The 11,284-nt window shown below is 50.0% G+C and overlaps 6 protein-coding genes across 6 annotated transcripts; 4 read left to right on the top strand and 2 right to left on the bottom strand.

Moving 5' to 3' along the window:
- Nucleotides 1–15: 15 nt before the first annotated feature.
- SAICODRAFT_91559 (dihydroxy-acid and 6-phosphogluconate dehydratase) lies at nt 16–1,962 on the top strand (the record flags this gene model as incomplete). Its single annotated transcript, XM_019171760.1, has 4 exons — nt 16–97; nt 155–233; nt 288–463; nt 516–1,962. The coding sequence occupies exons 1-4, from the start codon at nt 42–44 to the stop codon at nt 1,960–1,962; spliced, it is 1,758 nt and encodes a 585-aa protein (XP_019024798.1). The 5' UTR covers nt 16–41.
- Nucleotides 1,963–2,220: 258 nt separating this feature from the next.
- Nucleotides 2,221–4,773, top strand: SAICODRAFT_70820 (uncharacterized protein). Its single transcript, XM_019170618.1, has 4 exons — nt 2,221–2,930; nt 2,977–3,091; nt 3,141–3,548; nt 3,598–4,773. Exons 1-4 carry the CDS (start codon nt 2,461–2,463, stop codon nt 4,684–4,686), a joined length of 2,082 nt encoding a protein of 693 aa, XP_019024797.1. The 5' UTR covers nt 2,221–2,460; the 3' UTR covers nt 4,687–4,773.
- On the bottom strand, nt 4,753–7,400 carry SAICODRAFT_70819 (uncharacterized protein). The gene is made up of 4 exons (XM_019170617.1): nt 6,020–7,400; nt 5,080–5,922; nt 4,900–5,030; nt 4,753–4,839 (listed from the first exon to the last, which is right to left on the bottom strand). Exons 1-4 carry the CDS (start codon nt 7,269–7,271, stop codon nt 4,810–4,812), a joined length of 2,256 nt encoding a protein of 751 aa, XP_019024796.1. The 5' UTR covers nt 7,272–7,400; the 3' UTR covers nt 4,753–4,809.
- A 63-nt stretch (nt 7,401–7,463) lies between these two features.
- Nucleotides 7,464–8,267, top strand: SAICODRAFT_65305 (SGNH hydrolase). Its single transcript, XM_019170136.1, has one exon. The coding sequence runs from the start codon at nt 7,484–7,486 to the stop codon at nt 8,258–8,260; it is 777 nt and encodes a 258-aa protein (XP_019024795.1). The 5' UTR covers nt 7,464–7,483; the 3' UTR covers nt 8,261–8,267.
- A 9-nt stretch (nt 8,268–8,276) lies between these two features.
- Nucleotides 8,277–9,028, bottom strand: SAICODRAFT_223266 (Isochorismatase hydrolase). The gene is made up of 3 exons (XM_019166553.1): nt 8,948–9,028; nt 8,527–8,883; nt 8,277–8,475 (listed from the first exon to the last, which is right to left on the bottom strand). The coding sequence occupies exons 1-3, from the start codon at nt 8,981–8,983 to the stop codon at nt 8,293–8,295; spliced, it is 576 nt and encodes a 191-aa protein (XP_019024794.1). The 5' UTR covers nt 8,984–9,028; the 3' UTR covers nt 8,277–8,292.
- A 93-nt stretch (nt 9,029–9,121) lies between these two features.
- On the top strand, nt 9,122–11,266 carry SAICODRAFT_91550 (uncharacterized protein; the record flags this gene model as incomplete). The annotated part of the gene is made up of 4 exons (XM_019171759.1): nt 9,122–9,247; nt 9,300–9,691; nt 9,746–10,312; nt 10,365–11,266. Exons 1-4 carry the CDS (start codon nt 9,171–9,173, stop codon nt 11,264–11,266), a joined length of 1,938 nt encoding a protein of 645 aa, XP_019024793.1. The 5' UTR covers nt 9,122–9,170.
- Between the last annotated feature and the right edge of the window lie 18 nt (nt 11,267–11,284).

The following is an 11,284-nucleotide window of genomic DNA, read 5'->3' as shown; positions in this document are numbered from 1 at the left end:
AAGAAAAGCGAGAGTCGCAACTGTCCTCGGCGTATACAACCATGGCTTCGAGGTTCGTCGCAAAATCTGCCGCCGGCATTGCAAGGAATGCTCCTCAGTGTGTTTTACCTCGGAATTCGAGCCTCATTGACGTACTGACCTTCGATCCGTCTAGGTCTCGCAACATGTCGACCTTGAACAAGTTCAGTGCCAAGATCACCCAGCCCAAGTCGCAGGGTGCTTCCCAAGCTATGGTATTTTTGAAACCCGCTTTCCTATATGCCTACGAATGCTCATTTTTATCGTAGCTTCTCGCCACTGGTATCACTGAGAAGGATCTCTCGAAAGCTCAGGTTGGTATCTCCAGTGTGTGGTATGAGGGTAACCCCTGTAACATGCACTTAATGGACCTCGGAAAGAAGGTTAAGGAGGGAGTTCAGAAGGCCGGGTTGGTGGGATACCAATTCAACACCATCGGTGTCAGGTAAGGTGTTCTTGTTTCGAACCAGTACAACCGCTTATGCCCGTCTTCACAGTGATGGTATTTCCATGGGTACCAAGGGAATGCGCTACTCCCTTCAGTCCCGTGAGATCATCGCTGATTCCATCGAGACTGTTATGAGCGGTCAGTGGTATGACGCAAATATCTCCTTGCCTGGTTGTGACAAGAACATGCCCGGTACATTGATCGCAATGGGACGTGTCAACCGACCTTCTATCATGGTTTACGGAGGTACTATCAAGGCCGGAAGGTGTGCCAGTCTGAACAATGCTCAGGTCGATATCGTTTCCGCATTCCAGTCATACGGAGAGTACATCGCTGGTCGCATTACTGAGGAGACTCGTGCGGACATCATCCGTTCCGCATGCCCTGGTGCTGGTGCCTGTGGTGGAGTTTACACCGCGAACACTATGGCATCTGCCGCCGAGGCTATGGGTATGTCTCTTCCTGGTTCGTCCTCGTACCCGGCAGAGTCCCCTGCGAAGATGCGTGAGTGTCTCCAGGCCGGGGAGGCCATCAAGGTTCTCCTCGAGAAGGACATCAAGCCCCGTGACATCATGACTCGTGCTGCCTTTGAGAACGCCATGGTCCTTATTACCGTTCTCGGTGGGTCCACCAACGCCGTTCTCCACTTGATCGCCATCGCTCACTCTGTTGGCATCGAGTTGACCATCGATGATTTCCAGGCTGTCAGTGACCGCACTCCTCTCCTTGCCGACATGAAGCCCAGTGGCAAGTACGTTTTTGAGGACATTCACAAGATCGGCGGTATCCCCGCCATCCTCAAGTTCCTCCTTGACGAAAAGATGATCGATGGAAACATCTTGACTGTTACTGGTAAGACTCTTGGCGAGAACTTGGCACTTGCCGAGGATCTGCCCCAGGGACAGGACATTATCCGTCCCCTCACCAACCCTATCAAGAGCACCGGTCACTTGCAGATTCTTCGCGGATCTCTTGCTCCCGGAGGTAGTGTTGCGAAGATTACCGGAAAGGAGGGTACCGAGTTCACGGGTAAGGCTCGTGTGTTCAACGATGAAGACTCCTTCACCGAGGCCCTTGAGCGTGGTGAGTTCAAGATTGGTGAGAAGGCTGTTGTTGTCATCCGTTACGAAGGTCCCAAGGGTGGCCCCGGTATGCCCGAGATGTTGAAGCCTTCATCAGCTATCATGGGTGCCGGTCTTGGCAAGGACGTTGCTTTGATTACCGACGGACGTTTCAGCGGTGGCTCCCACGGTTTCTTGCTGGGTCACATTGTTCCTGAGGCGCAGGAGGGTGGACCCATTGCCTTGGTTGAGGACGGCGATGAGATCTTCATCAGTGCTGAGAAGAATGTCATTGACTTGAGGGTGTCGGAGGAGGTGCTTGCTGAGAGAAGGAAGTCGTGGGTCGCTCCTCCATTGAAGTACACTCAGGGAACTCTGTACAAGTTTGCCAAGAACGTTACGAACGCATCGAACGGTTGCGTTACAGACTTGTAAAACGTTTGGTAAGATTTTGATTGTACGATAATAAAAAGGATATATACACATACATGTAAACCGCAATCGCAGCTGATTGATTAACATCCCCTGCTCTTTGATTCTTCAACACGCTGGGTTTGATGTCCTCCCACGCATTTCCTAACAAGCAACTGCAGGCACATGTACCCCGGTGCCAGTTGACGGCATACACCGCCAAGAAGAGTGAAGAGAAGGAGAGGAGGGATGGATATATTGAAGCTTTTCGGAGCTTCACCGGCCAGGAAAGAAAGGTCTTCTCCCGAAAACCTTCTTATACGGTTTAGAAAGGCATTTTCGTCCGTTCAGCGTTGCAATCAGAAAGGCGTCTCGAAAGTGCAGACTGCCACGGACATCAGTGTACTATCATCATCCCTATCTCGGGAGCTGCGGCAGATACAGGCAAACCATGAACGGTGTTGCTATGAATTTGCGCTGGAGAATTCTTTGTTCAACCAGCTGGTTGATCTAGCCCTTTCAATGCCGAAAACTTTGGTTGCGAGAGAAGTCCTTAAGCTATTCATCGAGCTTGTGGAGAGCTCTTCAGATCACGACGTTCCGGTCATGGATAATCTCGTATTTCGAGGAAGCTTATTGCGGTTGTTAACGGGGTTCTCGAAAGTCGAATTGACCGCAGATACCCGAAATCCCTTCGTGGAGTTGATTTTCATAATCGTTTCGAGGTTACGTGTGAATACTGATGAAATTGCGTACTGGTTCGCAACTTCCGATCCGAATACAGCCGAACCGGCTCGTTTCGTTCTCCTCGATTTTCTTCGGGATCAGTACCTCTCTTCTGATTGCTCGGGAGGGTTTGCCCGTCAGGCTCTGTGTTATATCGTTGCGCTTGGCGAAGCCAGTGAAGAGCTATATGATTGGTTGGCCCAGAGTTCAGAGTTTCCTGTCCTAATTACATGCAGTCTTGCGGCCATGTATTCCCAGTTGTCAAGGTAAGCGAGCATACATTCAGTAGTTCATCGTTCTGACGCTTTTCAGAGCGGAGATATTTGACGAAATAGATGAAGAGTTTCCGGGAGGTTTATCTAACGACTGGAAAGCTGGATCCGACTCAGAAAACGCCGAATCCTCAAGCCTTGCGGCATTCAAAGAGGTATCGTCCCGCCTCTCTTAAGCATTTATCTCTGCTAATGATTCCGAAGTACCTTGTTTTCTTTCAAGATTTGCTGCAATACTCAAAGGGGGTTTTACGCTCGGACCTGCTGCATGGGTTTCAAACCTTTTTCCTGGAACCCGTCTTAGGCCCGTCCTTTCACGACAGCTCAGGTTCAGATATATCATCATCGGTATCCGCGGTGACATATCTTGAGCTGTTGTTGAACGTTTTGGATGACGAAGACCTCTTACACATATCTCTAACATTTTTGCTAAGATTCCTGCCGGCTAAGGCTCAGAAGCTACTGGCAACTAATTCTTCATCCATCGCAACAGCTACCCTGCGTCTTGTCATTGTCCTGTTTCGCAAGTGTTGCTCTTATTCTGCCCCAGCATTTCTGAGCGAAAGCAATTTGAAAGAAAGCGAATCTAAAAGCATTCAGATGCACGCTAGGGTCTGTATTGTCCGGTGCCTTTCAGTTCTTCGCTCACTGTTCACCACAGGAAATGGATCTGTTGTCCGAGCTTTCCTCTACTGCGGAGTCGACTGGCTTCAGCAAATGTTATTCCGCATATCTCGCGGATGCCTTAGTATACCTAGAATCACACGGCTGTTCTCACGGTCTTGTCCATTTACTGGATACAGTCTCGCTGGCGGATGCAGTAGACGACGATGACATACTTCGTATCCCTATCGACAACGGCAAGCCAACGAACATGATGTTTTATACATTGCGAAGCGAAGAGCCTTTTGCTCGAACTCTATATGATATGTTCGGCTCCTTCTTCTGCAACAGCGTTCACGTCAACCTTCTTCTAACACGATTTGTGACGGAGCTTGCTTGTTGTAGCCGAGTCGACTTGGAAGGCTGGCTCCTTTACGCGGATATTAATACCGAGGTCGGCGATGTTCCCAGTCCGCGAAGTATTCGCCCAGAACGGAATGCATTGCCTACACCACCCTTTCTCGCGATATTGAAGATTCTGTCCGGTCAAGTTCGTCAATACAAGACCGAAGTGGAGGACCTCCAAGAGCACCTTGCCATTCGTAGGGAAGCTCTCGATTTTATGGAAGAACTTGGGGATGCTCTTCAACCATCTCCAGCCATGCAGACTTTCCGGCCGAATAGAGCAGGATCGATTCAATTCACTGATAATGAAGATTCCAGATCGAATGATGTAACACTTGCCGAGTCAGCGCCGGTGTCAAGTTTGAGTTTGACACCTGAACGCTCAGGGGCGAACAAGATTCCGTCAACACCGACGCGTCCACCATCGAGTTCGGCGAACTCTCCGTTCGTAGAACACTTCTCAGCTACGAAGAAGAGGATCTCTTCCATCCGTCCGATTTCAACATCGGCTCTGGACGTATCCGGTACAACATTCACCTCCACCACAGCTGAGGGCTCCGGTATGGCATTGGACGATATCTTCGCACCTGTACAATCTTCCACCACGGAGATCACGCAATCGCCACCAACTCTCAGTGTTTCCCATCTTTGCAATAATATCATCATTTTCGAGGAGTTCGTCAAAGAATTGAGAGCAGTAATTCAGCATCGACGAGCATACTATGAGTCTTTGAAATTTTGAGGGCGTTCAAAAGCATACCCTAGATTCCCGTTGAACGGTGTTGTGCATAGCTAGTTCAATAAATCACGACCTACTTGAGCATCTACTATTCTCCTTCACCCATATTTTGTGCAGACTCTCTCCTCAACGACCTTTCAGATAGCGGAGGATATCCTAAACCCATACATTAGCAACACGATTTCATATGCTTAGGCTAAAAGTGAATCATGATACCTTCTTTGTCACGACACCGACAAGGTCTGGGCCATCCATAATGCAAAGGTATGCCAGGCCAAGCTTGTTAAACATCTCAAAAGCAAGCGTAACTGGGGCCGAGTGATGGAGGGTGAGGGGGGTACGGTTAACTAATATCCAGTTAGAAAGCGCGTTGAATTATATGACCTGTACACGTACCATAAGGCGTGAGATTCGCTGGATCCACGACGAGTTGCTCCCATTCGATCCCTAAGGATTCATTTCCTGGGCCTTCGAGGTCAATTGTGCATAAAGCCGATTCATCGGTGATCAACTCTAAGCATGCTTTGATCTCCTTTAAGCCGAGATAGCCTCTCAACAACCCAGAGCCAACAAGACAGAGACCGACATCATCCTCGCCAAGGGTCTCAAGGTCGTCGATTTTCTCGCGCAGAACGAAAGCGGAGACATAGCGGCCTTGCAATTCGAGTGTGATAGCTTCACGGGGTCTCCCCGGAGGAAGAAGCTCGGCAGCTTCGGCGATGGAAGCAATAGCATGGTTCTCCAGATACGGAAGCTCCTTGGCGTTGATAACCTTTTCATATATGGACAAGCGATCGATGGCATCGGATGCCCATTTAGATACAAGCAATGTAAGCATGAACGGCATGACGAGATCCAGAGAACCCGTCAACTCGAACAAGATGACACTGAGACTAACGGTCATTTTTGTCACGCCAGCAAGCGTTGCGGCGGCGCCTAACATAGCATATGCAGCTGGAGAATGGTTTGGCTCAAAAAAACCAAGTGTATGATTCAGGTGAACGTAATGTAAGGCGAGTCCTACCATTCTGCCGATCAAAGACCCCACAACCATCGTGGGAACGAAGATGCCGGCAGGGATGGCTGATCCGAAGGTGCATACCGTCAACATGATCTTCATAATAAGTGCCATAAGCAGATGTCCAAGGACTTTGGTGATCTCATACTCGTTAGCAGGACACAGATCGTTTTCTTCCTTCACGACAGGGGCTGGTGAGTTTCCTGACAAGATCGGTCCCGCTAATTCGGGTAAAGGCGTTTTGATAGGAGATCGAAGATGTAAGAATCACGAGGACAAGAACTTCGAGGACTGGATGACGTTTGATGTAAGACAAACCGCGGATTCGTCTCGTCCATAGAGTGTTCAGGTTATTGAATAATGCCCCATATATACCGCCAATAAACGCTATAACGACATATACCACCAGATCAGGACCAGTCCAGGACCGCTCAAAGTCAAGCTTCAACAAAGTGAGTTCACCGGTAGCGTGCGGATTGAGAAATTTGAGGGTAAGAGCTGCAGTAACCGCACAGCAGAAGGCTCTCCACATCGCTTTCGAAGGAAAGTAATAGGAGACCTCTTCAAGACTGAATAGAACACCACCGATCGGTGCGCCAAAGGCCGTGGCCACGCCAGCAGCACAGCTCGCAGAAAGGATCTGTCTTCTCTTTCCTTCGTTGAAATGAAACTTTCGAAACAGCCGACAGAAGATGTTCCCTACTGCACAGGCGATGTGCACGAACGGGCCTTCTTTGCCAAGGGACAAACCGGAGGCAACCCCAAGCGTCAGTCCCACTGCCTTGACAATAAGTGTACGAAATCCCAGAAAGCCACGAATAACAAAGCCAGACAGAATGGTTTTCACCTCAGGAATGCCGCTTCCAGCAGCGAGGTAGAAAATTTTGCCAGAAGGGCGTTCCGACGCGGTTGTCATAGTGAGTAACGAAGCTGAGACCGCGAAGATGACGGCGAACAGAATGTAAATGCAGTACTCAAAACTCTCGCTGCCCGTCTCTAGAATAGACTGGGACCAGTTCGCCCATTCACCGCAAGCTTCCGAAGAGCTTCCAGCACAGCATGCATGCTTATTTACGAGAATGTTGCTAGTACAATAGCCAGTTTTCAAGTCGAAAAGGAGTGACTCAGTGACATCAATGCAGTAAGCAATTGCAGCAGTGACAATTCCAATTATGGCGACAAGCAGATAACCCTGCACGGCGTCCCAAGAATTGACGAGATGGCCGCGGACGCCCTTCAGCTGTTGGAGATGTGCCTTGCGATAGCCATCTTTAACAACATCATGTAGCCAGTCGATGGTGGTATAATCCGCGTACCACTGACGCGCGCCGACGCTGGCATACAATCCGTTATCAGCAGCATCGTACTCGCTTGCTCGAGGCTGGAAGAAGCGACTGCTGATATTACTCGAGCGGCGGGAGAGCGATGATCGGCTAGCAACCGGCCTAAGTCCATGATGCTTGGCACCAGGTGGAGAACTTGCGGGCGTTAAGGCTTGGAACCGAGCACGATGGTCACGAAGGATGGGAGTATGTTCACCGGACTCGTTGTTGGGAACCGTCAATTGCATCTCTGTTGAACCAGGAAGCGTAGAAGTGAGAGTTGGACGACTCAGAGAGGGAGCCCATTATAAAGGGAGGTGGAGCGAAACGGACTTGCAATTGGAGGTCTGTGCGGGCATCATGTAAATTGCTCTGCTCGTACGCGTTGCAGGAACCCCGTCAACGCGTACCCCACACACAAGCACTGCCCACTAGGACCGACAGAACCTTACCAGCAGTCATGTACGATCAAATCATTTTATTTGGAGATTCAATTACTCAATATGCTTGGAGATCCTATGGTTATGGTCAGAGCCTGGCGGATGCATACCAGAGGAAGTTGGACGTAATGGGAAGGGGCTTCTCCGGGTACAATTCCACCCAAGGCCTCGCCGTGCTCCCTCGCGTTATTCCGCCTCCCTCAGCAGACCACACGCAACCGAAAGTACGCCTGGTGACTGTCTTCTTTGGTGCAAACGATGCTTGTCTGCCTGGCACGGACCAGCATGTGGATTTACAGACTTACACCTCGAACCTGGAACAAATCATTCGTTCACCACTCGCTAAGCAGCACAATCCCGCCATAAAGTTTATAATCATCGGTCCGCCACCGCTCGATCAGCATCAGCAGGCTCCGCTTGATATGCAGAAGAAGGGACACGTCCGCCGCACCGCCGAGCACACCAAACTCTACGCGGACGCCGCTGGTGAACTGGCCGCTAAACTCGATGTACCCTACGTGAATACATGGGAAGAAATCCAAACCCTGGCTGGCTGGAAAGAGAAGGATGAGCATGTGCCCGGTAGCCTTGATGCACCCAAGAACGAAACCTTAGCCAAGATGCTCTATGATGGCTTGCATTTGAGCGGCGACGGATACCAGGTTCTTTTCAAGGCTTTGTTGGCAAGTATCAAACAGCATTATCCTGAGCTTGATCCCGACAACTTGAGTGCTATTGCGCCGTTTTGGGACGATGCTGAATTTGAGGCCAAGACTTGTAAGTTGGTTGGTAACTAGATACACTATCTAAAGACAGAAGAATGCACAAGTTAGAGACGGGTAAGCTCCTTCAAGCCTGTCTTGGTGTGATCTTTGGTCTCCCTAACAAGCGAAATGATATCTCGGAACTCGGGGATCGACGCATCACCCGCGGTCTCATAAAGCCAGCTCTCGCTCGTCGTAACGTATCCACCAGCCTGTCGAATGCGCTCTAACGCGATGGGAACCTCCTCCTATGCACACTCGGATTAGCGAGTGCACGTATTCAGATGCGACTCAGCTACCTTATTCATGGAGCTAACCCCATCGGCAATGACATACACCTTATGGCCTCTTGCGAGAAGATCAAGTGACGTTTGTAGCACACAAATATGTGATTCAATCCCAACTATAGCGACTGCTGCGTCGTTATCAAGATGCTTAGTCAATTGAGGCAGAGCCATTGAGAATGCCGTCTTGTCGAGGGTGACCTGAGCGTGGGATACATCAAGCTCGGTGCAAGTACCACCCAATTTGGCGGCGGATTGCGTCGTGACATAGACGGGTATGTCCAAGATCTTTGCCGCTTGCAGCATCTTCTGCGCTGTTTTTAGAACAGCCGGATACGCATGGATGGCTCTGAACTTCTCCTGCAAATCACACTATCACGAGATGCCCCGTCAGCCCCAGAACGAGAACAGAAAAAGCGAAGGGTATCAGACTGACAATGAACAAGGCTGACTTGATGATTCTGCGGGACATTGCGAATGCTGTATCAGGATCAATGGCTATGCAGGTTTCTTTCGCAGCACTTGAGCGGTGTCAGCACGGCTCGGGCAGCTGCTGCACTCCACACTCCCCCGCGCTCGACGCACTGCAGTTGACCCGCCAGCATGCGCAGCTGAAGACAGACATAAGTAAGAGGCATTCACCCACGTCTTCCAGCAGGATGTCGACAAATGGCCAGCTCCTGCACGACCTGATACAGGCTCTTCATAGGCCAGACGACTTATCCAAGCAGAGAGAGTGCGTAGTCTGAATGCGACTCGCTCGATGCATGCTTATTTCCGCCGTACAGAGTCTTCGGAATAGCTGTCCATCTCCTTACCGAATTAACAAGTTCACATAATGTAAGTATCCTTGCATCGCAGCTCCTTCAAGCGCCCACAATTCTCTCCTGGGATTCTGCCGGGACGCCAATCACTGTACCCCTCGTCCAATGTTTTCGAGCTGCTGCCATGAACAAAGCTCGCGAAGACAATCCGCAAGTGACAGCATTACGAATGCCGCATTGGCTTGATGCTCTGAAGAAAGGCATAAGAGGGTGTCCTGCGGACAAGCAACTTGCTGCTCTGTGCGGCATATATTGTGGTCTTCAGATAACGGGGAGTGGATCGCGGCAGCTTCGAAATGCGGAAGAGGCATTCTGCGTAACCCTAAATCTTGTCCTCACCACTAATGAGGCTAACGGTATGTTCTGTGTAACTTTGTCTTTACGCCCACACCGCTGAAGCAGTTTTGCAGAAAGTACCGCGAGTGCTGTCCTTTATTGCATGTCACAGTCGCTGCCTCACCTATCAGAGCATGGTAAGCGAGTCATTACCTGGGATTCTCTGTTGTCCGTATCAGTTCGCGGGCTTTACTATTCTGGGTCTGCATTAGGTAACGGCGACTTCATGAAGCAGACGATAGGGGATACTCAGGTCGTGGACGGTCGCGTACATTGGCCGACAACATCGCGGTCCTTCGAACGAATATCCGCCTTAACCAAGATGCCATTCTATCTAGGCATGGGACCTTATGCGAACGTTGCTGCTTCTGCTGCAGCTCGATGCTATGATTCTCGCTCCATCATATCAGCCCTTGTTGTCATCGATGCATTTACGTCCAGCCTTAGGAAAGCATGGGAGAACTCGCCATTTAGCAAAGTTCATCACATTCTGGAAAAAGAGCATTTCAGTGAGGAGACGACTATGTCAACTACTCCGCTGTTGTGGCACGTCCTCAAGCGGATATCGTTTGCTACTTCCATAATACTTCACGCCGCTATTTCGAACTTCATCCTGTCTAGTGCAACCAGGAATAAAGCAGGTAAGATTGGTATATTGTTCATTTCCCTCCACCTATCTGACCTGGCTTTTAGAGTCATTACGAATGGCGAGCTTTGTGGTGCAGATAATGCACAACCTCTACTTCATCACGGCCCGAATTGGAGGCGATACGGTCGCGACATATGACTTTACCTTTCGTGTAGCCCTTGACATAATTTGTCAACATCCGGGCGAGGCAGACAAACTTTTGACGGAGATGGCACCAAGCGTACAGCCTAAAACGATCTACCACCCGATCAACATGTCCACCTCCCTGTTCTTCCTCAACATGTCCGAGCATCTCGCACCTGTAATTCCCCCGCTGTTATTCAAGGAAATTGTGTTTCCTGTTGCGGAAGCGTATATGAAGACGCCCGTCGAAGTTCCGTGCCGTCCTCTCTTCGAGGCGGCACATTCTGTGGTATTAGCCCTGATAATGGCACCACAAATGAAGGAAATGGCCAGTGAGGTTGTTGTTGGGTATGCGCAGAACACCCTTACCGCATTCCCAGGACACATATCTCCACGTCAGCTGTCTCTCGCGTTTGCGACGCTGGTGCAAGCCACTGCTCAACCGGCTCCACTTTATGCGAAACACCCAGAATTGTCTGAGCATGTGCTTGATCTTCTGTTACAGAGAGCCGCCGTCGCACATATAGGAGGATGTCCGTTGCGCCTAGACGATGGTGGCATGGTCGACGAAAAATCTGCATGTTTGCTTGCTTATGCGGAATGCCTTCCGCATGTAGCACCGGAGAATATGATCCGAAGATTGGAACTTTTGGCGGGGGAAGTGGGGAAGTTAGCAGGGGAAGAGAGACGACGACTTGTTGACAAGCTTTGGCATGTCATTGCATGTGAGTTGGATGTGGCAAAGTCTGAGTTGGCGGTCTACTGGTGGCATTCATTTGGTGGAAAAGACAAGACTTTTATCGAAGAAAGAGCAAATTTATGAGAGTGCTATGCAGCATGC

Source organism: Saitoella complicata, assembly GCF_001661265.1.
Source record: "Saitoella complicata NRRL Y-17804 unplaced genomic scaffold SAICOscaffold_9, whole genome shotgun sequence".
Classification (NCBI taxonomy): domain Eukaryota; kingdom Fungi; phylum Ascomycota; class Saitoellomycetes; order Saitoellales; family Saitoellaceae; genus Saitoella; species Saitoella complicata.
The sequence above is the reverse complement of the archived record's forward strand: the minus strand, read 5'-3'. Positions and strand labels throughout refer to the sequence as shown.